The sequence below is a fragment of the Liolophura sinensis genome, chromosome 7, assembly GCF_032854445.1.
Source record: "Liolophura sinensis isolate JHLJ2023 chromosome 7, CUHK_Ljap_v2, whole genome shotgun sequence".
NCBI lineage: Eukaryota > Metazoa > Mollusca > Polyplacophora > Chitonida > Chitonidae > Liolophura > Liolophura sinensis.
Genome location: NC_088301.1, coordinates 17,393,310 through 17,419,203, shown reverse-complemented (window position 1 = coordinate 17,419,203; position 25,894 = coordinate 17,393,310). Strand labels below are relative to the sequence as shown.

Here is a 25,894-nt window from a genome sequence, read left to right as displayed (position 1 = left end):
CCTGGGTGTTCTCTCTGGGACAGTCCCCCGATGTTGTGTTACATGCAGACGGTCCCTGAGCACAGTTCCCACATCTGCTCTCGCATTCTGGTTCATACGTCCCGGGGGCACATACTGATACATACACAATGAACAAACTTACATAACAGGCCTACACATTACGAATTATTTTAATAGGACCTTAACACACGTGCAGGAAACACAGAAATTGCGAAAGTCAAATAAAAAATTGACTGTGAGGTCATTTTCATGTCCTCACGTCAATCAGAAGACAATGCAGTACCTTTTATAAGTCAAATACATCTAACACATATTTAGTTCCACTCTTTTCTTTACTCTAGCTCATTGCTGATCCGGGATTTACTCTGGAAATCTTGCCGATGTTTTTTTCACTCCAACCATTTTCAGTAGAAGCTTTTGCATAACAAAACGCTATATTTACCAACCGAATACGTTATGTTTTTTTTTCGTAGCCTCTAGCTCATATGTAAATACATTATTGCCAGTGGCCAACGCTGATAAATACATTATCGCCAGCGGTCCACCGCCAATAAAATACATTATCGCCAGCGGTCCATGGCGGGTCGGCATCGGTGATGTTAAAACGTACACTCAACTTTCCCGGTCTGATATACAACATCATGAGAAAACTCAAGTCGTAGGTACGGCAAACCTAACCATCCGCTGGGTTTATGAGAGCCAGTTGCTTGTGTGGTTTTGTGATCTCACAAGTATGGAATCGTTCTCACCACTATTAGAGGGCGTTATTCGTTGTCTAAGAAACTCACCAAAAATCTGTACTTCACACAAAGTAAGGGGTACGGAAGTGTTTATCGAGATATTTACAGTGTTCCCAAACACAGGACCACTGACGTTACAAACTCCGTTGATGATATCACCGGGACCATTTTTGTCGGTGGTGTTGTCCTGGTAACAGATTTTGTAACTCTGGGAGGAATTTCCAACGGACAGAGAAAAGCCGTTAAGTCGTTGACCACCTGAAGAATAAACAACAAAATTTGTTGGAACTATAGTTTGTTTCTTTCAACCGGTCGTCTTTGTTCTACACCTGGAAGCTGAGGCATGAATATTTTGGAGTTCAATGCTCTAGCCATGGAGATGAAATTAGAACGCATTTTTAAATTCATAGTGTTAAACTACATATGACTGGTTTCGATATTAAGAACTCATTCCTCGAAAAAAGCCTGGGAAATCCAGCGGAGCTTGGCAAGTAATTGACAAACCACCTGGCTTAAAACCACAACATGGAACAACAAAGGCTAGATTTGAGCCCGCAACCTCACTAGAGATTCATTACAGGAAGATAAGATGCATGGACTCTCGACCAGGTCAACTTCTTTAAGGACACTAAAAAGTTAACTTACACGGAGCGGAACACGCATAATCAGCCCTGTTATATATCCTGAACCTATAGATGTTGTACTGTGCATCCAGTGTCACCGTCCAGAACGCGGATGTGGATTTTCTCTGGTGTGAGTACATGTATATGGTCTCGTGAAAAGCTTATGTCCAGTCCTACCATCAACGGCGAGTCCGGAGGTGAAGTTGAACCCTCTCTCGCTATAATCCGAAGACTGCGTCGTGCTTTGGTTAAATGCCACATTTCCTGCCATCGGAATCACAGTATTAGCATCAACATGGTGTTAGACATCATGGTTACATGTTGCTGAGTGTAGTTTGATGTATTTTTATCAATGATGTTATGTCAGAGCAGCATCCTTTTCCATGTTAATTGTTAAATGGCCAGCATTTTTTGTTCACACATACAACAAACGTCCTTTTGATTATTAATGCTTAGAAATGCCTCAGAAATGCAGAGGATCGTTTCTTCATTGTTAAACAAGAACAAAAGTAAAGTAGATTTTACTTTTACTTAAACCCTCATCCATCCAGATTTTACTTTAAAAAATAGCCAAGTTTTAAGAACAAGGAAACTATCACACATTGCCAGGCTACTCACAAAAGTACAGACATTAAGCCTTAGACACATAAGCCAGAGATGTACACGTCAAGGTCATGTATCTGCGGACTGAATGATTTATTTATTTATTTGATTGGTGGTTTACCCCGTACTCAAGAATATTTCATTTATACAACGGTAGCCAGCATTATGATGGGTGGAAACCGAGCCCAGGGAAACCTCGACCATCCGCAAGTTGCTGCAACACCTCCCCACGTACGAGCAGAGAGGAGGCCAGCATGAGCTGGACTTGAACTCACAGTGGCCGCATTGGTGAGAGACTCCTGGCTCATTACGCTGCAGTAGCTCGCGAACCAACTGAGCCACGGGGGCCACGGACTAAATGATGGTTTCCACTACAGCCCCAGCAAAAGGTCAGAGAATGCACTGAATTGTCTTTCAACAAAGATTTACAGTCAGCAAAGTTTTTGTTGTACAAGTAATCCTGCCGATGCGATTCTCATCTTCTTTTTAGGTGCTTCATCAGCTTTCAGCACTGATTCCAGCAGAAATTGAGATGAGGTCATGAGGTAAGTATGTAAAATTTCACCAATATCTCAGTATGGACAACGCTCTTATTTTTTAAAAATAAACTAAAAGTAATCACATTTTACTGGCATATAAATGAGTAAATGCTGATTTTACTGAGGCTGCAATTAGAAATTTTGGTTTTGTTTAAAATTAACGCTTACACGCAGTTGAGAATACTCCTAATACATTGAAATATATATAACATGGCCTTTTCGTCTTTACATTATGACAGCTATAAACCTATATCACTTGAAAAAACCTTTAAAAATGAAATTTGACATGCTTTTACTGTTTCCTAATCACATTGTCTATTGGCTCTGTCCCTGTTTTTCCAATCATAATTTTGACGGAATTTGAAATATTCTTGAGTACGGCGTAAAACATTAATCAAATCAATCAATAAATAAAATAATTGATTACTTTGCTCTACGACTGTAAGTTACCTAATATATAAATGAAAACAGCTGACAGATGAAAATTTACCTACATGTGTAACAACATGTACATGTATATGGATGCTCACACATCATATACAAATTCATATTTTTGGTATTGTGATACTTACGTCTGGAACAAGTAGGACCATCCCAGCCAAGAGCACACTTTCCGGAACATTCTCCGGTTTCCTCATTACACTGACTCAAGCAGTTGCCACACAGCTGACCAAAAACTGAAATTAAAGACACCCATAATTAACTTTTAGAATACATGTTCGTCAGGTTAGATTTTATTACTTCTTTATGTAAATGTTGATTTGGCCCATTTAAGTTACTGGGTGGATAAGGCACTTAGTTATTGGGCAATAGGCATAGAAATCCTATATCTTAATCTTAACACAGACATAACACCTGAAAATGCAGCCTGTTGCCATGAGTTGTAAAATATATAATAATACAGAGTGAGAAATGCATAATTTCTATTGAATTTAAATCTTTTCATGTGTAATTCTCCCATGTTGGTGTAACAAAGTTTAAAGATTATCATGTTTAATTATGTACGGCCCTTAGTGTTATGTATGACTATTTAACGTTTTCATGTACTGTTAGTCTGCGGACCTTTGTGAAGGGGGGGGGTTGATTTGCACTGGCGCTTTTCCGGCCGAAAGGGCCGATGCGCGCCAAAACTTGGCGTCATTGAAAATGCTTTTTAGCTGGATAGTATATAAAGGAAGAGTATATTATTTCGGACAAGAAGAAGAAGTTTCAGTACTAGTGCTATGGACATTGTAGCATTATAGCCGACGAATTTTGGGCTTCATGACTAAAAGAAAAAAAAAACAAAAGTGTTTGCAGAGGGTCATTATTCACTATGATGACCGTTTCTTAGTGTATAATCCATATTTACAGTACAAGATGGGCAGGTACATGGGTTAAAAGAGAGATTTTGGGAAAGGTGGGCGTTAGAACACTCACGATGTTATAACATATATGGAACACAGAGTGTAGTACAGGAGGAGCTGAACAGTATACATACACAACACCTGGACAAAAAAAACAGTAGAAGCGTCAGCTCACATCAGTTCTGTTCGGGTAAAAAAAAAAAAAAAAAAAAAAAAAAAAAAAAAACGACAACAACCACTTTAAAAGCAACAAATAGGCTGATCCAACCATGTTAACAAAAAAAAAAAACCATTATTAAAAACGACGACATCTGCTAAGAAAATTCGCCAGGGCCTGGAAAGTCTTACTTCGGTTCGCTTTAGGATTTAAAACAGATGCTAACGTAAAATGCCGAAGGCCAATGGAGCGTAAGTCCCGGTAAAGAACACGGCGAGCGTTAGAGTGCCGGGTACACGTAAATAAGAGATGAGCGATATCATCGTTAATTAGGCATCTATCACATAACCCAGATGGGTGCAGATTCATTCTGAATAAATAGGTATTTGTAGGTACATGTCCAGAAATAAGGCGGAAAACTAGCGTTTCATCTCGTCGGGAACGTAATGATATTGGCGAATTTGACAAGACAGAACGATTATACTGGTGAAAAAACCTCCCCTTATTAGCTTCATCCCACTGCCGCTGCCAAATATCCACAAACTTAGGTGCGACATGACTCATGATTTCATTAATGTTTAAGGGCACGTGTATGGATATATCTAAAAAGGATGAAGCTCTCTTCGCCAGGGAGTCTGCCATTTCGTTTCCCACAATACCGACATGAGCTGGTACCCAGTCAAAACTCACAGAGACGCCCTGGTAACGAAGAGCGGTGCATAAATGTAGTATTTCAAACACAAGTGATGAAGAATTATACCAGACATAATTTGACATGGCCTGCAAGGAAGATAAAGAATCAGTAAGTATAACAGCCCTAGAAGGTTTTAGGTCGAGGAGAAACTGAAGAGCACAGATGATAGCTGTAAGTTCTGCTGTAAATACTGAGATAAAATTGGATAATCTAAAGAATTTGGAATATTTTAACTCTGGGACACAAAAAGCTGCACCAACTCTGTTGCTGTCTGGACACTTGGAGGCATCAGTGTATACCTGCAAGTACTGGGATAGGCTTGTATGTATATATTCCGTAGCACATAGTAAGGAAACATTCGGATTATCAGATTTTTTTCTATCATCGTTCAGAGTAGTCGAAATGTAGGGAGGTTCTAGATTCCATGTGGGGAAATCAGGAACACGGGAGGACTGCAAAGCAACATTATCACAATCTAAAGACGAAGATATGTTTTTTGATCTCAAACTAAATGGTAACCCAGCATAACTATTTAAGTCATGCAAGTTGTCATAAAAGGAAGGTTCGAGCAAACGAGACGAAGCATTATTAACCGAACATTTGAGCCTGAAAAAGAACTTGAGGGTGCGCAGGCGCCGACGGATAGACAATGGCCACTCGTTACAGAATACCTGTAGAACGTTAAGTGGTGTGGTGCGCATACCTCCTGTACATATCCGCAGCGCTGCGCACTGGACAGAATCTAATTTTTCTTTAAGCGTAATGCAAGCAGAGTCATAGGCTTCACAACAATAATCAAGTTTGGTACGGATGAGAGAGCGATATAGCAGTAGTAATGATTTTTTCTCAGCCCCCCCAACATTTTCCCGATACACACCTCATTAAATTTAGAACTTTATCACATCTTGCTATCAAATAGTCAATATGTCTACCCCAAGTAAGCCTATTATCGAATATAACCCCGAGATACTTAAAAGAAGAGGAGATTTTGATCGTCGAGTTATTAAGGGTTAGACAAACATTACCAGTATGGCGCCGTGTAAACACAACAGCTTCTGTTTTAACAGAAGAAAACTTAAACCCCCAGTCCCGGCTCCATTTCATTATATCATCTAGACCTTGCTGAATATGCTTGACACAAGAGGCAAGGGACCTAGAGCAAAACCACATGCATTTATCATCAGCGAAAAGCGTGCAATTTAATTTAGGGGATATGGCATTGGGTAAGTCATTTATGGCTACATTAAATAAAGTGGGAGATAAGACACTTCCCTGGGGAACCCCATTCTCCACCGGAACCATGCGAGAATAACTCTGTCCCACTCGAACTTTAATAAAACGTCCGGACAGGAAATCTTTTAAAAAACCCAACATTTTCCCACCAATGCCAATATTACGCAGCTTAATTAACACCCCAGTCCTCCAAACCATATCGTACGCTTTTTCTATATCGAGAAACACGGCAAGTAAATAATCTTTATATTTAAAAGAGTGTCTGATGGAGGTTTCTAAATTAACCACATGGTCAGTAGTACAACGTTTGTTTCTAAAACCGCTCTGTACTGGACTAAGTATATTGTGTTTCTCCAAAAACCACATCAATCGAGAATTTATCATACGCTCCATGACCTTGCAGAGACAGGACGTGAGGGCTATAGGCCTGTACGAAGATGTGAACGAGGGATCCTTACCTGGTTTAGCAACGGGCACAACAATTGCCGTTTTCCATTTAGCAGGGAGTTTCATACTAGACCAAACGGCATTGTACAGCAATAGTAATATAGTCATACAGTGATATGGCAAATTGTACAACATGGAGTACGTAATAGTATCCTCACCCGGTGACGAATCCGAACATGAGGATAAGGCCTGCTTTAATTCTAGTAAAGAAAAATCATTGTTAATTGGCATGTCATCAAAAAGAATATTATTAAAAGGATGCATTTCTTCAATATTTTCCTTATGGGATATAAACTCAGGAGAATAATTGTTTGAACTGGAAACGAAAGAGAAACTGTCTGCCAAAATATTGGCTTTGTCAATATTAGTAACATAATTACTATTATTATGAACAATAGTTGGGGTGTTATTTGATTTTCTTTTACCTTTAATCGAGTTTATTTTATTCCAGACTTCTTTGGTATTTGTATTTTCAGATGACTTCGAACAGTATTGTCGCCAGTGATCTCTCTGAGCTGTTTTAATCACCCGCTGTGCTACAGCTTTAGCTCGTTTAAATAAAACAATGTCTTGGTATAGGCGAGTGCGTTTTGCACGATTTTTTAAACGTTTCCGATTTTTTATAGCATTAGAACAATCGTCGTTCCACCAAGGAACAGGTATTTTACTAGACACCTTACCTGAGGATTTTGGAATGCATTTTTGTGCAGCCACATCAATGGCATTAAGTACATTATCTGCAAAAATATCAACATCATTATTATACACATCCTGAGAAAAAGACCTCAAACATTCTTCTTTGTATACATCCCAGTTTGCCCTTTTCACACACCATCTGGGAGGCTGGCCTACAGGATTCACATGGTGGTCTATATTACAGGTGACTAGAACTGGTAAGTGGTCGCTAGGACAAGGGCTTATGGTATCAACGAACCAATTAAAAGACAGACCTATATCTGCTGAGCAAAGAGTAAGGTCTAAGTGAGACAGATTACCAGAATGAGGATCTACACGAGTGCCCGTCCCATCATTTAAAACACACATTTCATAATCATTAACTAGAGCAGTCATTACCCTTCCATTGAAATTCGTTGTAATGCTACCCCATAAGGGTCCGTAAGCGTTAAAATCCCCACACAATATATAAGTGCTATTAATATAAGACATAAGAGTATCAAAATCTTTTCTATCAATACGACTAGAAGGATTGTATATATTAACAACACTTGTGGGTGCACCAGACCTCGTAGCAATATTAAAACATTGTGCCTCAATACTGTTAAAGGGAGGTAACTTTAGTTCTGAAAAGGATAGGCCGTCTTTTAGAAGCATGGCCAGGCCCCCTCTCCCGTCTGTATTCCTATCCATTCTACCTATAAAATACCCAGGGTAGGTAAAATCCATATGTGGCTTTAAAAAAAGTTTCTTGAAGACATATAACATGAGGAGCGGGCTTAAGATTTTGAATATAACACTTGAATTCCTCTCCATGAGCGCCAAGACCGCAAATATTCTGATGTAACATGTTAAAAGTCATTGATAATAGAGGTAAAACAAGATAGAAATATATATTTATATTATATAAAGGATACATTATGAATGTTCATCATCCGAGGACACAGTAAATAGAATATTGTTCAGTCTTTTAAAATCAACAGCCTCAGAGCCAAGACGACTCTGAGCGATGCTAAACACTACTTGTACCAAACTCTTAGGGTCTTCGATTTCGAAGACTTTTATTAGTATTTCCGAAAAGATGGCGATAAGCCTTGTGGCCATTGTGAAGGACATATCGTCTGTCTGAGTGGGTTCACCACGTGAGGACAGATTTCTATGCCGGCACCGTTTGTGTACCACAGTTGTACTGATGTCTGGTTTAAGTGAATTTCTGCGGAAGTCACGTTTATTGGTGTTCGGATCTTTATTATGATTATACAGTGTTGACTGTGTAATTTGTTTAACACGCTGACCCCACCTGACCGACAAGGTCGTCACGGACTCTAAACTGAAGTTTTCAGTTTTGCAAAGGACGTTCGTTCTGCCACAAGGTGACATTACTCCACGTCTCTGAACGGCTCGTTTGTGAGTTTCTGCGGGAGTTGTGACTGTTCTAAAGTGGATTATACCTCCATGCCTGGATTTACCCTGTGTTGTGCTCTGCGGGTGTGACGTCATTCAAAGGCTTGACTGTTCCAGTTCTGTGTAACCTGTGCACTGTGTTCGCGTTCGCTAACCTAGCGAAGTACCTGACTGGGACAACTTGTGACTTGTGTGAATTGTGTGTTTATCCCATGGTCTTTACGTTGGATTTCCTGGAATACGTTCCTTGGGATGCAAAGGTGAACTGGAAACTTGTAAAGACCGGTAATACTGATGTGTATGTTTTTTTTTATGTTGTTGTTGTTGAACTGTCTGTAAAACTGTACGTCTCGTTTTATACATAAAGCATTGTAATATTGAGTCACTGAGTCTGTTTTCTGTTGCTGTTTTCAATACCGTAACACTTAGCCTGTATATCCATCGCGTTGAATTAGATCGCCACGTTTGGTATACAATGCATGAAGAGTTGGAATCAAAGCGCAACCGAGATGCATATTTCATTATCGTCAACTTACATACTAGATTGATACGCGATTTGAATATTGACTTCATTCATTCGCCTACACTATACATTACGACTTTTTAACATCTGCTTCTCCTTGCATGGCACGGTCCTAATTTCCTACATTATATGCATTCTTAGTTGTTCAGTAAGGCCTGTTTGGAGTCATACGTTCTTAATGGTAAACGTGATGATTGTGGAACAGATCCAATTGATTGGTTTTCGCAATCTATTTATGAATTTAATTAGTCGGCACACTTAATTTATTTATGTGTTACGCCGTACTCAATATTATTTTGCTTATACTACGGCGGCCAGAATTATAGTGGAAGAAAATCCGGAAGAGACCAAGGAAACGACCGTCCACAAGGTTGTTGGCAACCATTCGCATGTACGACCGGACAAGCCAGCAGAACCTTAAGTTGTCGGAACATTGAATATATCAGCAAAAATCACTGGAAAATGTGACTATATAATACAACCTTAAGCAGTAAGAGTTGAAATTAGCATAGCGGAGTGAACAGTTCGTCAAAGAAACAAGCCGTCTCAGGCGTGACACAATAGCCCGACTGAGGTTGCCGTGAGGGACAGGTCCTCGCCTGGGTTTTTTTTAATAATCTCTTTATATGTATGCGAACCATTTTTCTATATTGTATACGACAGTACTCTACAAACAGTTCTTTATACAAATACCTGGTGTACATATACAGCATGGGTTTTGCCATCGAATTACATACACTCACCTTACCTGTTACTTTGTAAACATCATACTGGTAATACACCGATCCATTCGCGATATGATTGACGGGCGATAAGCCAATCAAATTGCACAACGCGTTCACCCCTTTAGCTCCGCCCACAGGTTGGACGCCTCTTGTGAAAATGGTGAAGCATTGTTCATATGGGACTTGCAAATCTGATAGCAGGTACCCGGAAAAGTTAGGAGGAGCTAAATTTATTCCTTTCCCGAAGCCAAAGTCTGACCTGCAAAAATGCCTGCGCTGTATAGCTTTGTGTCGCCGTCCACATTCCCATCTCAACGTGGAAAAAATAACTAAGCATACATATATTTGTTCAAAGGTAAGTGAATCTATTTTGATGTAGGTAATGGTTGTCGAAGCTTGGTAACTTTCTGTGAGGCTCCATCGCCGCTTATCTGTCAGATATTCATAAGGCGGTGGTGGTGTTGTACATGTAAAAGGCCTGTGCATGTGCGTTTGCGAATATTTCTTGTAACAAAGTTGTGTCCGAACTCTTTTGTTAATGTTCCACTGTCCCCACGTCCCTAAGTGCAATATTTTTTTTATTTTTATTTTATTTTATGGGGTATAGGAGAGGGGAGGGATTGCGTTAACATGTTAAGTCTGTCATTATTGATTAGCATGTGCGCTTCTGGGCTGGGAGATCCAGGGTCAAACCTGGGTCTAGTCAGACCAGAAACTCTAACAGTGGGAGCTGTTGTGGGGTTAGAGCAGCGACTGGTCGGCCCGGTGTCAGCATAATGTGACTGGGTGAGGGGGCTTGCTGGGTGTCTTTTTAGGCAAGTTGTCTTGCTGAGGTACAACTGTAGCACCTTAAAAGAGCGGAGGAAATCCATCCTGCAACAAGGAGACACCGTCTGTATATGGCTGAAATACTGTTCATTAGGTTGTTAAACCTAAGCACTCGCTCACTTTTAATAAAATCTCACGAATACCAACTCATATGTGTCTTTATTTACTTGCAGCATTTCATATCTCTCAGTGGACCTAATGAAGAATATCCTGATCCAAATGATGCTTTAAGTGGGGAATTTAGAAAATCACGCCGCTACGTATCATATGCCCAGAACAACACATTATCTGTTTCCAGCAATAGGTAACATTAATATTTTATTATAAGCAATCACAGTAGGTTGATATGAACAATATTTATCATTATGTAAACAATAACCAAGAGTATTTCATTAGTGTGTTATTAACTCTGAATATTCACACAGTTAAGTGTCCAGCTAAAATTTATTGATGCTTATAGGAACTTTGGCACAGTTTACTTAATCTGGGTACACAACACCACTTGCCATTAGTAGCAAGTTACTTTACTTCCCTTGTAGTGGGTGAATACTCCCTATTTCATATTGTAAAGCCAGACAGTTGAAAGATGGTATGCTTAGTATGTGGTCACTGTGGGACACGACAGAAGGCAGATACCGGGTCTAAAGGAAAGATAACTCCATACTCTGGAAACGGGGAATATCCATCTCATTCCAAACTGAGTTTCGTTGTTGTGAGAAATTTTCCAGTAGCTCTTTAATTGCATTACTGCCCAGTCAGTTAATCAATCCTGTTCACTATTTACTATTTCAGTCTATTCTGAGTTGGATGTGTTCTCCATGGTTGCAAGAATCAGGCAGCTGGAAGAGGAAAACAATAAATTGATCAGAGACTTTGCCATTAGGGAACTTTTAAATATTAATAAGTGCGATAAACAGTGTCAGACTGAGGAATTTAAACAGAGAGGTGGATTTGAAATTGAAGAAGTTGTTGTACAACTTGTTCTCACTACAAAAAATAATCAAGTTTTTATGTACCTGTGTCGACTCAGAACGGGGTTACATGTTAAAGACCTGGCCTTCAGATTTAATGTGAAAGTGCCAACAGTGTCAACAGTTCTCACCGGTGTTGCAAAATATATGTAGGTCAGGTTAGGCTCCCTTAGCTATTGGCCACATAGAAATGTAATTATAGAAAACATGCCTGAGAATTACAAAGCTGATTTTCCGACTTGTTTAGCAATCCTTGATTGTACAGAGCTTAAATGTGAAAAACCGTCTTCCTTACAAGTACAGAGTCAGTGCTTTTCAGACTAAATCATCCAATACCTTGAAGTCATTAGTTGTTTGTGACCCTAGACGATCAGTTATGTTTGTTTCAGATTTGTTTTCTGGGTCAATTTCAGACAATAAAATTTGTGAACAAAGTGGGTTCTATGATTTTGTACGTGATTTGAAAGAACGGGGCTTCATTGGTGCTGGAGATGCACTAATGGCAGATAAGGGGTTTAGGATTGAAGGCATTCTGTCAGAATTTGATATTAATCTGAATATACCTCCACTTGCTTCAAATGCAAAACCATTAAGTGAATCAGAAGTAAATATGACTAAAAAAATTGCAGCACATAGGATTCATGTTGAACGGGCAATTAATAAAATAAAATGTTTTAAGTTACTGAGAAGAAAAATTCCAGTTAGCTTGTTTCACTGCATTAATGAAAATTGGCTTGTTGCTGCAATCTTAACTAATTTTCAAGATACTTTGGTAAAATTATAACTTTTGTACCATATATTACAATTTGGACAAACAATTTCATCATCAGGGGAAATATGGAATGGTGACATATATACCAGATTTGGAAACTGATGTGGAAATTGTGTAAAAAAAAAAACCATTATAAATGATCGAGATATATGGATGACTATGATCGATTGTTCATCTGGTGTGGACTGATGGATTTGTAATATACTTGAAGTGTATTAAAGGATCCTAACCCAAAAATAATTAATTTCTTGTTATTGTTATACAGACCTGTAAAGGTAACATTGAGCCCTTCTGCACAATTCCATACTCTGTTTTTTCTGTGTGCAGTTCATCTTGCAGTAAATATGATAGTGGTGTGGACTTGTCTACTTTCAACTTCTTTATGTCATCTTCCTTCAATTCTGGGATCCTGTTGGTAAAAATATAACACTTTCTGTCACAAAAAACTATCAGGTTCTGTCGCAAAAAGTGCACTGATGACTTGATTTGTTGCTTGATGGAAAACATTTTAAAAAAAAATATGAGGCCTTTGTGGTCTGGCGATTGACGGCGCTTGTAAATCTGCTTATTAGGTCACATCATGCGGACACCTGGCCAACCAGGCTACCCTAACAGCAGCTCCTACTGAATTGACAGGGTTTAACCTGGTTCTCTCAGCCAATTAGTGATGCTCTACAGGCCAATAAACTGAGCTGCACAGGCTGGTCAGTGATGAGAGGAAGGATTTTGCACTGCTGTTCACACTGCGGTTAATAATTACCTAAGTGTTGGTGTAGAACAACACACTGGCCTTTTTCGGCGAGGTGTTGGCCTTGGTTTAGCGAAAACTATTGCAGCTACGGGCTCGGCATTGATCTTTGGGCCCCGCGGTTTGTGCCACTGTTGAGGCAAACTGGTACAAGCCAGATGTGAAGGGATATCTTTCAGTCCCAAACGTTTATAGTGGCCAACTGTGTAGACGACGCTAACAGCATGAGAACATAGCCCAGTTATTCTGTAAAAATAAAAAAGAAGATACCGGTACCATAACACTAGTGTGAGTTAGCTTATGGGCTCAACAGCTCCGAATATTTTTTCGTAGTATGCAAATATACAACGTAAGTGAACCATCGCTGGACAGTCTTAACCTCAGAATTAGAAGTACAAGCTAGGTCTCTATTAGTTTCTATGGTACAGATTTTATTTTATAACGTATACAACAAAATTGAAGGCGCCAACGCGCTTTGGATAACAAACTATAAGTCTAAATCCAAGTCTAACGTCGAAACAACAACGACAACAGTTAAAATACCTGCCGCAGCATGTTAAACTTAAATCTACATTTATGAACATTACAAGATATTTATAATTATACACCAATTCACTACATAAACAGGAAAAGCACACATACCCAGCTTTACATGAACAATGACTGTCCGTGATTCTTCTCTCCTGGGTATGAATCGTCATGTCAATTCGATGAGGTTGCTCGCTTTTCCTCATAGAACGATAGCATTTAGCACTGATATCGACAATATTTTTACTGGAACTGTTCACTTTGAGCGCATGAACGTAACCATTAACGAAAAAATTATACCCCCTCTCTTTTGCACGCTTGGTTAAAACGTTGGCATCGCCAAAATAATCGGTAGAAATTTCCTGAGGCAGCAAGTTGAAATTTGAACCGGCCGCCATGTTTACATTTTATGTCCGACCTTGGGCGTTGCTATGGCGTCGGCAAGGGAGGTGTGGCCTACGCGGCGAAAATGGACCGGTGTATTATGTATCCACGGGATTTATGCCACACTTAACAGTTCATCACATCAATGTGTGTGTGCTTGATGTTTGGGCCCTTGTAGCATTATAGCTGTGAAAACACACAAGACGGCACTGTACTTTTAATTCTCCACACTTTATGTTACTGCACAATCGGCATTAGATGGGAGAGCAGTTTAGGTCTTACCGTCAACTATTTTTACAGTGAGGTCAGGTAAGGCTACTCAGGAGGGGTAGGAGAATTGTTATATTCACCAGCATGGGACTGATGGCATACACAATGGTCTGTTACTTTTAGCGAGTCGCCTATATTCAGCTGGCTGTAAATCAGTCATACTCTGTAAATTGCCTTTAGTCAGTGGTACGTTACAACACGAGCTCTACACATCGATATATTAAAAATTCATATCCTTACAAAGAAAATGAAGTTAGATCATATTTTTTAAGTAATAACGTTAAACTGCACAGGCACAGTTTCGACGGCAATACATCACTGACATGGGTGACGTCAGAATTATTCAAAACCGAGTGGCATGCTCTTGTATGTCTTGGAGGAAAGTGACACCAGATACCTAATCTCTTATCAACTTCACTCTAAGCCCTGTTTCTGACACTGCCGTATTTGAAATTGTTCACAAGTTGTAGTGTAATATAAAATAAATATATGTAAGCATATGTTATATTTTGTAGTATAGGATCAATCGACAGAAGGATTTTAGAGTTGCATGTCAGGAAATTCTGTAATGAAAAACATTGTAGATGATGCGCAAAGACAACAGTGGAGACTGGATGTGTTACTAGATGGAGTTTGTCCTAAACCCATTGTTGTGCACCTACTGTAAAACAAAATAGTCTAAATCATCTTCTTTCTGCTAATACAGCACTGGAGAACAACTTACAAAATAAACAGTAGCTGAATCCATCATTTACACGGACCAAAACAAAATGGAAACAGGTTAAAATGATGACATTTCTTATCAATGACTTGGAGTGCTAACTTCCAAGCCATTGCGCCGTTTTGATGCTACAGATACTGTGTGTATCTTCTGGTGTCTCAGCTATGGCCTATGTCCGGGTTATTGGTTTCATAACTCGCCTCCTCTTCAAGATACAGGTGTAAACGTCATGATTAGTAATGTGAGATGGCTCACTAATGAGTAACTGTGACTGCTTTCTTGATTATGTTACAGAAGGGCCTCCGTGACATAATGCTGGCCGCCGTCGTATAGGTGAAATATTCTTGAGTAGGGCGTAAAACACCAATGAAATAAATAAATTATGTTACAGATGTTATTTTAATGTAAGCAAATCTGGCAACTCCGTCCCAAACTGGTCTCCATAAATGATAGTCGCAAGACCTCTTTGGAGATCTGCTATTCAAGTCCTAGACAAGTTTATGAATAAACTAACCATTAAATAAATAGCTGTTTGCAGTATGGTGACTTTACGGCTGCTGTCATCAGCATGGAGAAGTAAGAAAGCAGAAGTGGAAACACATCGCCAACGTGTTCAAGCCAACACCAATAAGTAGGAAAAATGTCATTTAAAAGCCTGAAGCCACGCAAGGAGATAAGAGAAAGTCACATTTATTTCCTCATCTGTCAACATAATGGCTGTACCGGTTTTAAATCTTAAAGATAACTTCACTACATAAGCGACAATCAATGTGTCGCTGTACATTTTCCACAGTGACAAATGTTGAACAAATACATTCTAACTCAGTAAGTAATACACTTACCAAATGTTATACCCATCACAAGAAGAAGAGCTCAGGTAATCAGTTTCTTGTAATCCTCCATGTTTAGGGGCAATCCCTATTCAGTTCTAAGGGCAGTTTATATTACTGAACTCTATTCTGCCCTGAAGTAATTTGCCACACAGTAGGAATTCTCACAGTATATCACTTTCTGAAAACTAATCTGTACAGGTGTAAAATTCTTCCCACATCTACTGAACAAGTTCACTGAGGTGTGTGGACGATCACCAGAGCTTATTCTGATAACTACAAGCCACATATGGACTAAGGAAGACAACATAGGAGACGCCGTCACAGTTGTGTATAAATCTACATGCAGCTGGTAAACCAGTGTCGTCAGTGTTCATCTCTGTGCCAGTATACATAAGGACACGCTTGGTGAGCTTATTCAGCACCATTGACCCTCTGACCCTCCAAGAGCAAGCTCTGTCGTCTGTGTTCGTGTGGTTACTCACATCACGAATATTTATACCTGAACATTTCAAAAGACTTTTCAATGTTAAAGTCCCCGTCTGTTTTCACTATTACATATGCCTATGTTGTCGTAAAGCCGCCTTTCAAAAAAGCAAACCGTAGGCATCCACTTAAAAGAATAGTAAATACATAAATGATATGAAAAAAACCCTGCACGTAACAATTAAATCACTTTTGTTCTATATGTTTGTGTATGTATCGGCTGTGACCCGACAATGTTCGATATCCCTATTGTATGACAGTTTTCTTCTACTATATGTAATCATGGTAACACAATTTTGGGACAATGGAACATATACATTCGGTTCGTAATAACGCAATCCCCTTTCGGAAAATTAAGGCGAGTTTTGATATTACTGACGTGCAGGCACTCCACACAAATTAGATTAAATTTACCTGCTGATTTAAACGTTAATATATATTCTTTACATTAAACTCATATTTACGAAGATCAATAGGCATAAAATATGCAGAATTCCTGTCTTCCCTCACTACGGATGTTAGGTGAGCTTGTACCAGCTTTAAGCATAACTGAGCGAGTACATTTGAATAAAATAACGTCGAAGGGATTGGGATGGCTCGTTAGGGTAAAATAATATGTGTTAAATCTGATGAAATATGTCTAACTCCTGAAATGTTTGATAAAGGTTGTGCAAGAGGCTTTGGACAGGGACATTATAGCTTTCAGTCAAATAACCTTAAAGTAGAGGTAATTAATATGTGTTAAATCTGATGAAAACTCCATAGCTACTAAAATGTTTGATAATGGTTGTGCAAAATTGGGGATTAATTCCTCAAGTAGACTACAACAAAATTACATTAACACAGAGGTATTTTTATGAACAGGTTGTTTGTATATTCTTCTACCATCGTGCAAATGCTCGTTATAGGCCACTTGTCTCACACCATTATGGTGTGCAGATCTGTACATCACTCATACAAAACTTCGTCAGTCAATTGCCAAAGGGCGCTGGTTTAGCACATGCTCTTCTACTTTCCTCTAAGCATGAATCTGACTATCATTGTACAAGTGAAAAAATCCCGAGCGGTGGCCTCCGTGGCCGTGGAGTTAGCGTGCCAGCGTGACACAAAGACTCATTAACCCCTTACCAATGCGACAGCTGTGAGTTTAAGTCCGGCTAACGTTGGAAGATCTTGCAGTAACCAGCGGATGGCCGTGGGTGTCCCCGTGCCCTGCCTGGTTTACTCTCATCACAATGTCTGCTGCCGTCTCAAAGGTGAAATATCCCTTCCTATGGCGTAAAACTCAAATGAATAAAAAATAGGAATAAATAAATAGATTAATAAACACAAAGTGATGCATGGTTCATCAAAAAGGCATCTGAGTTATGCTCAAAAGCATCGTTGTTTAATATTTTGATATTTTTGAAAAAGGCAAGGTTGGGATTCTATTTTACACTTGATGGACAATGGCACATGCTAGATTTATTTTCTTAATACTCACCTGCTTGCCCTTTATAAAAAATAATATGACTTTAGGATGATTTTAAGCCTCGTGGGTAGATGAGAGTGAGCAGTTCTCAAGAAACATTCAGGAATAGGCTGGTTTCCAGCAGGTGCCCCTATTCATGAAAGCGTGTGGCATTGAACAGTCTAAGTAGTTTGTTCTTATATTTGCTGTACTGTATAAGTATCTGATATGATGTATTACATCCAACAGAAAACTAAATTAGCCGAGAACTTTTGAGAATGCGTATATGTGGTCTTTAGTTCCAACTGACACTGTTGAGTGATTAGAAAGTCTAAACCCAGGTTGGCATCGTGCTGAAGTCTTCCTCATTTGATTGTCACTCGGCAAAAAGAGGACTGGCTAAATCCACCGGACAACATTATCCACTTAACTCGTCTGAATGACAAGTGACATGATTCAATCAGCCATTTGGCTAGTTTCTTTTGTTTTCATTCAGCAAAAACTACAGATTAACAGAACACAAGTCTGTGCCGAGAGAAAGCTCCCTTTAAATCAAATTAATTAGCGAAGTGGATTAACAATCGGTGAATACATTGGCAATGCCAGACGGTTTTGTTCAAACAATGAGTTTATGTTTAACGAGACATCTGTGCAATGGTAGTAAATACATGCACAGGAAGACGGGTTTACCAGTACATACAAAAACTATAGAGACATATGTACGGCAAATATACAAATCCTTATATAATAAAGCACTGGAAAAAAAACAAATGTGTAACATTTAAACGCGTGATAAACATGTCTGTGCCACAGATGATAAGACCGCTTTATAATGTTGATCATTTACAGTGAAAATTTTACATCGCTCCGTTTTTTTTATTCGTTCGATATTCCACAAGTTTTCTTAGAAAACCTGAAAATTCTTAGAAAATCTTCATTAGAATTCCTCTATTCGAATTTGCATCCCTTCTATTGTATCAATTTCTATACATGGTTTCTGTAGGAATGCAGCTGTCTGGTGCTAGAATTCTGTTTGCGTTAGAGCTCACAGCGCCACCTGTTTGTATGTGTCGTGGAATCCTCCTGCTAAAAGAAGGAACGTGATGCTTATTCTTCGAACAACAACAAAAAACTGAATATCAGCGTGCATGTGTATTGAAAAGTGAAATCGTCAAACTATACATATGCCAAATTTTAGACCTATTCGGTTCTTCAAAGAAAATCTGAGCAGTAGTGGATATTAATCACAAAGCCATTGCACACGTCATAAAAAACAAGTGCAGATTTACATCATGATATGATCAAGACAGTGGAGATTCCGGCAGCGCTTCCGGCAATTACTCCCGTGTAATTCGGATAGCTGGCCGAAATATTTGAAACGTTACAAGAAACGCAAACTTGCCAATAATTACTTACAACGGGAGCGGAGGATATGGGATCGTATGCTATGAACTCCTGGCATAGAGGATATATTTATTTGTTTGAGTGTTTTTTTTTACGCAGCATTCAAGAATATTACACTTATACGATGGTCAGAGAAATTCGGGCATAGCCAGAGAGGAAGCCAGCGTGAGCTACACTTGTGCTCTCAATGACCGCAATGATGAGAGGCTTTTTAGTTTGCGAGTGCTAACCCCCTCGGTGCGTAGGTCTCTGAATACTGGGGTCGTATAGTGTTAGCTCCTAGAACAGAGGATATAAGATTCTATATTAAATGTTTTCAAAACTTTTAGACAACGTTACCAACATTGCTGTAGGTAGAAGTTCAATTCCGTCGATGACAATCTATGTAAACATTTTAGTTCAGCAAAATCCAAAAGCCTGGTTTTCTTACATAAACAATATATAAACTTCATTGTTCATTTAAATGTCCCGATCTTTGGTGTAAATGCCGTAGAAGTATAAAGAGAAAAAGGCTGTAGCAAACGCTTAACTCTAATGCCTTCGAAACAGACAATCGTATACCAGCCGTCAGTCAAGATGAACGTTCCAGGTCAATAAAAATCGCAAGGCCAATTCTCAGAATCACATTTAACACAAATCACCAAGGAACTAAGAAAGAATATAAAGTACGAACATAGGACGGAATCACACAAAGAGAAGGAATCAACAGTTTCCAATAATCAGTATTCAAATCACGTACATGTGCCATGCTAGAATATAAGTTGTCAGTGATAAAATATGTACAGTATCTCCGCTGCACTTTGATTGCAACTGTTTATATATCCAACGCAGAGATCTAATTCAACCCGATGAATATATAGACCCCAGCGATTTTGATTCAAGCATGCAATAGAGAGGCAGGGATTTGGACGTTGTGTCCATATTTCCTTAGAATAAAACTCATTGTAAAACTTAAAAAAGTTGCAGTGAAGGTGGTTGATGGCATAACTTTGACACACAAGTTTTGGCAGTCATAAAGTTTGACGTTGATTGAAATCGTCACATAACACACAGGATCTGACAATTGCTACAAGGCGGGATATGTACACACCATATGCAGGACACTTCGGTATATTGCTGCCCAAGTAAGGACAATTTATAATATCAAAGTTGAAGCTATCCCTCCTGTCGTGAAGTCTGCGAGAGAAATCCGTTTTGGTCTTTGTGCAAAATGAGTCCAGATAAGATATACCATAGGGGCAGCCTATGGTTTCATTTAAATTCAGCGAAGGTGGGCATATATCTTTCACAGTCTTTGCTACATACGGATTACTTAAAGCTAGCAGATCATCAATATAGCGTTTACTCAATGAGAAAGGTCTAGCCTGGTGAGGATTACTCCTTAGTAGTTTCTGCAAGGTCACAGGCGGGCACAATCTTAATACTTATACACTGTTGATATATGGTTTCCTCGAATTTCACATAAATGTTACTAATGAGAACCAACTTATGCTGGCTTCCTCTCCAGCCGTGCGTGGGAATGTCTACCAGCAATCTCTGGATGGCTGGGAGATTATTTCCGCCATAATGCTGGCCGCCCTCGTATAGGTGAAATATTCTTGAGTACGGCGTAAAACTTCAATCAAATAAATAAATCAATCAATATTAATGAGAAACCCAAGAGCTTCGATGAACAGCGAAACATCCAATGAGTAGTAACACTTGTATGTAATGGGACAAACGTTAATATAGCACTGACCAGTTTTATTAAACAGAGTTACAATTAGTGATGAAATTCTATCAATTAAATCTGAGTAAGGAAACCCCAAGTAGAGATGTCCTTATGTACTATGTGTATTTGAGCGTCTACATACGTGTATTGGAGACTATAAGATGGCAGAAAACATACCATGATCACATACATCACCTCGTGTAACCTATTTAGAAAAGCCTTTATGCATGCATTGTTTTTCACACAACATACAGAAACCTAAAGCTATGTGTATGATGTTGAAGCTGTGTCTTCTAAGAAGCACGGTGCTTAGATTTACAGCAGAGCAAAGTCTTATTTATAGGTTTCATTTAACATATAGGCAGGGTTATACGCACAGTGCTGCCCGATCCTAACAATATACTCTACGCATAACATTCGCCCACCCTACGAGCATTTTTATCGGATCTAGGGCGGATCCTACACGAATGAGGTAAATTGACAAGAAGCCGTATTTCACCGGCTTCCAGTCAAGGTACATATTGTGGAAACAATACATGTGCACTACTGTTTTTGACATCAGGATAATATGTATGCCGGAATCCACGACATAACTAAACAGGTTATGATTTTGTTGAAAATGGAGGAAACAGCCCAAACTCGCACTTCGTTTGTAACTTTTCTAGGTAAAGCCAGGTACCAAACTTCAGTTCAGGATGTTCGATCGTTTTGAAAGCAAAAAATAATACAAAAAACTATGATAGCCGGAAAAGGCCATCATCGGAGCATCGTTCTATCGCCCGGTGATGGCACGAAGCCATGGTACGATGCTGCTATCGTCCTCCCCTCCCCAAATGTGACCAGAGCAATGCATTGTGGTCTTTATTCTCTGCTTCCGCTACTGATACCTGACCAAAATTTCCTTACGGACTGAAAGACTGACGGATTAACGGATTGACGAAATGACCGACTAACAGACTTACTGACAGACTGACAGAATGACTGAATGACAGAAACACGGAAGTTTGGACTGAAAAGCATACGGATTGACGAACTGTCAGAATGATGAACTAACAGTCTGGCTGAATAAAGAACTACCAGATTACCAGAATGACGGACTAACAGACTGACGGAATCTCGGACTAACAGACTGACAGCATGACGGACTAACAGACTGACGGAATGACAGACTAACAGACTGACGAGAATGACGGACTAACAGACCGACAGCATGGCGGACTAGCAGACTGACAGAATGACGGACTAACAGATTGACGGAATGGCGGACTAGCAAACCAACGAAATGGCGTACTGACGGACTGACAGACCAGGTGTAAACCTGCAGTCCCCTTCTATACCGGTAGCTTTCAAATCATTATGTGATATCTCTTCACTATATTCCCTTCCCGGGATGTTGATCTATGACAGAGCGAAGCGAAACCATCATTTTGCAGCCAAAATAAGGTAAACACAAACATTCTATGTAAAATACAGTTTGTATTGTTATGTGTGTATGCATGGGTTTTATGACACACTTAACAATTCATCACATCAGTGTGTGTGTGACTGATGTTCGGGCCCTTACAACACTATAGCTGGGAAAAGAAGGTGGCACTGTACTTTGAATTCTCCACACATCATGTAACTACATAATCGGCTTTGAATGTAACTGTAGCTTTACTCTAAAATAATCCTGTTTTTTACAGTGTGGATAAGGAAGGCTGCTCAGGAGGTGTAGGAGAATAGGTTTATTCACCGCATGGGACAGGTGGCATATACTATAGTCTTCCTCTTTCAGCGAGTCGCCTATATTCAGTTGGCTGTAAATCAGTCTCGCTAAAAAAATGCTGTTAGTCAGTGATACGTTACAACACAAGCTCCACATATCGATATGTCGAAAATTAACATCTTTACAAAGGAAATGAAGTTAAAACATTTTTTCTTATTCCTAATGTTAAAGTGCACAAATACAGTTGACGTACATAGTACATAGATGACGTTATAATTATTCAAAACTCAGTGGCATGCTGGTGGAATGGGCGAAGCCCAGGATGTCTTGCGGGGGAAGTGACACCCGTTACCTACTTTCCTATCAACTGCACTCTAAGCCAAGTTTCGGACACTGCCATATTTGAAATTATTTGCAGGTTTTTGTGTAATATAAAATAAATAGATGAATTATATGTCATATCTTGTAGTATTGGACCAAAACGCAGAAGGGTTTAGGAGTTGTATGTCAGGAAATTCTGAAATGTAAAACAATGTAGTAGATTTGCGGAGACAGCAGTGGAGTCTGGATGTGTTACTGGATGCAGTTTGTCCTAACCTTATTTTGGTGCACCACTTGTAAAACAAATTACTATAAATCCGATTTTTTGTCATCTACTTTCTGGTGATATAATGACTGGAGACCAACGTCACAAAATGAACAGTAGCTGAATCCACCATGTATATGGACCAAAACAAAATGGCAACAGCTTAAAATTATGACATTCCTTTTTAGTGACTTGGAGTGTTGATCACTAACTTCAAAACTATTGCGTCGTTTTGATGCTACAGACACTGTATGTATCGTTTAGAGTATCAGCTGTAGCCTATGTCTGGTTTATTGGTTGATAACTCTCCTTCTGTCCAAGATACAGGTGTTTGGGGAATGGTAAACGCCATGATTAACAATTTGAGATGGAGCACTGTTGAATAAATAACTGTAACTTCTTTTTCGATTATGTGACAGATGTTGTTTTAATGTAGGCGAATCTGACATTTGTACACCGCTTAATTCCAAACGAGTCTCCATAATTAATAATCACAAGATCTCTTTCCAGATCTGCTATCCAAGTCCTAGACAAGTTTATGAACAAACTAATCAATAAATAAGTAAATTTTCCAGTAGAAAGCTTTTTCCTAGACATGTCATTTAACTTTTTACCGAGATCATAGCGTCTTTGCGCTACTGTTGGTGGCAGGTCAGGAATAACACTAAAACTGCATTTCCGTTGTAGTTTTCTAGCACTTTGGTGAATTTCACATCCTCTTGCACACAAGCAGATTGAATTGGTGATTATGCTGGCTCTCAGTGTTGTGAACTATCACGAATGTCGAACGTACATGTAATCTTCAGGGAGGAATTATCGACAGTGTGGGCTTGAAATGTCACAAAACATAAAAAACATAGACTCACTATGCGTGCATGAGTCATAATCAGTGGTGATTTTGCCAGATTTCTGATCGTCCTAACCCACAACAAAAGCCTATGCGTTTCAAACAGTCGATTTACAGAGTTTTATTTACAGAGACTCGTCTACCCACCGGACCGACCGACACTTTGTGCGACTTCCGAATAATTTTCCGACGGACCAGTCTACCGGCCAATCAACCGGCTGGCTGTACATCTATCCGACAGGCGTAAACATCGATAAACCTTTAAGACGAAAGACGGACGGGCAGACGGGACGACTGACAAGCCAATCTAAAAATTGTGCAACTCTTTGTGACCTAACCAATGAATGATTAAAGCAAATGGTAACTGATTCCTTTTGTTCCTGTTATAGCCAGAGTTCAACATGTAGATACTGGAAAATTTGACTGCATTATAAAATAGCCTATAGCTGTAAGCGTTGATTCCCCGTACCGGTGTTTAAAAATAGTCGACTGCACAGTTCGTCAAACACATAAGCTGTCCCGGATATGACACAATAGCCGGCTTTAAGTAGGGGTTATTGGAGAAATCCTCTCCTCACATGCTCATTAGAGCGCTGCCTTACCATTCAATTATGTACACGCACGTTTAGGTGTAACACTATGAGATTGGTGTACACATGCTTCGTGTTTTTAGGCGTACCTCTATAGCACTGTGACTACGAGGCGAACATTTACCAAACTGTACAGTATAAACACACACTCTGTTTTCACAGTTAAAAAATAAATAGAGGGTTATTGTAATCGCCCTGCGCCTGGTAGCGACTGAAGAACATTTCAAAGCACAGATTATAGGTCAGTACTTGGACGAATGGACGATTATCTGCATGTAACGGAAGAGTAGTTATATCTTATCGATCGCTGTTATGTCACATAGACTACCGCCTTTATCTAACAGGTACATGTCTGTGTAAATGTTTTGACAGCTCTTCTTCAATTCAAGTTACACAGTTTCATGAAGAAATTATCAACATGCGGATTAATAATCTTAGATTGCACTTCTATTGCTTTGGTTACAATTCCTCCTATCTAACATGGCATTTTCATCTAACTAAATCTGGCCTTTGTACACCAATCAGTTCAAAACTAGTCTCCATGGCTGATAATCACGTGATTTATTTCAAGATCTAAGTCATTCCTAGACAAACTAATGTATACATGTTTACCTGGCGCCAAGCCAGACATGAAGATATGACACGATGTAATTTTTGTCTGGTTTGTATCAGCCAGAATTTCATTTCTACTTCATCTTGTCTAGAAACAGATTTTCTGACACCAGAAATGAAGACTCAATGTTTCAACTTCTTAACGTTTTGTGTTTTTGGCATGAACAGGCACTGGGGCAGCAGAGTCAAATTATAAACTACACCCATTTTAAAATAGTATCACCATCTAATAAAAAGTAGGCGTGTAGCTATTGTCTCTGTAAACAAGCACCAGTATAGGTATGTCAGTGGAAAGTCAGTGGCACTCAAAGCCTCAAGTGAGGGCAACGCGATCAGGGAGACATAATCACATTCAATTCTTATTTGTCAATAGAAAGGTGTGCTGGTTTTAAATTTTAGTGAAAACTTCCTTAATTTAAACTTAACTTTCTTCCGTATGAAAAAGATTTACCTGGTGTGTTTTCCATAATGACAATGTTGAACAAATACATTTCCCCTAAAGCAGAATACTTACCAAATGTTATTCCCATCACAAAGACAAGCACCCCGCCAATCTGTTTCCTGTGATCCTCCATGTCTGAGGGCAATCTCTGTTCAGTTCCAAGGGCACTTCACAGGACGCTCTAATTCTATCCTGATGTAATTTTCCAGACAGAAGAAATTCTCATAAGATGTGGAATCTTTCCAGAAGCTAAATCTGTACAGGTGGAACTTCTTCCAAGATCTACTGAACATGCTC

General features: G+C 39.3%; 2 protein-coding genes and 1 long non-coding RNA gene across 4 annotated transcripts in view; all 3 read right to left on the bottom strand.

Annotated features, from left to right (window-relative positions):
- LOC135469687 (scavenger receptor class F member 2-like) overlaps positions 1-25,894 on the bottom strand; it is a 125,965-nt gene that overhangs the window by 27,862 nt on the left and 72,209 nt on the right. The gene's annotated exons all lie outside the window — the stretch shown is intronic.
- LOC135469695 (uncharacterized) lies at positions 1,487-25,894 on the bottom strand. Its single transcript, XR_010444353.1, has 3 exons — positions 25,670-25,894; positions 3,078-3,182; positions 1,487-1,627 (listed from the first exon to the last, which is right to left on the bottom strand). It is a non-coding gene; the product is annotated as an uncharacterized LOC135469695 (long non-coding RNA).
- On the bottom strand, positions 11,326-13,966 carry LOC135469676 (uncharacterized). The gene is made up of 4 exons (XM_064748228.1): positions 13,671-13,966; positions 13,041-13,274; positions 12,548-12,689; positions 11,326-11,376 (listed from the first exon to the last, which is right to left on the bottom strand). Exons 1-4 carry the CDS (start codon positions 13,952-13,954, stop codon positions 11,326-11,328), a joined length of 711 nt encoding a protein of 236 aa, XP_064604298.1. The 5' UTR covers positions 13,955-13,966.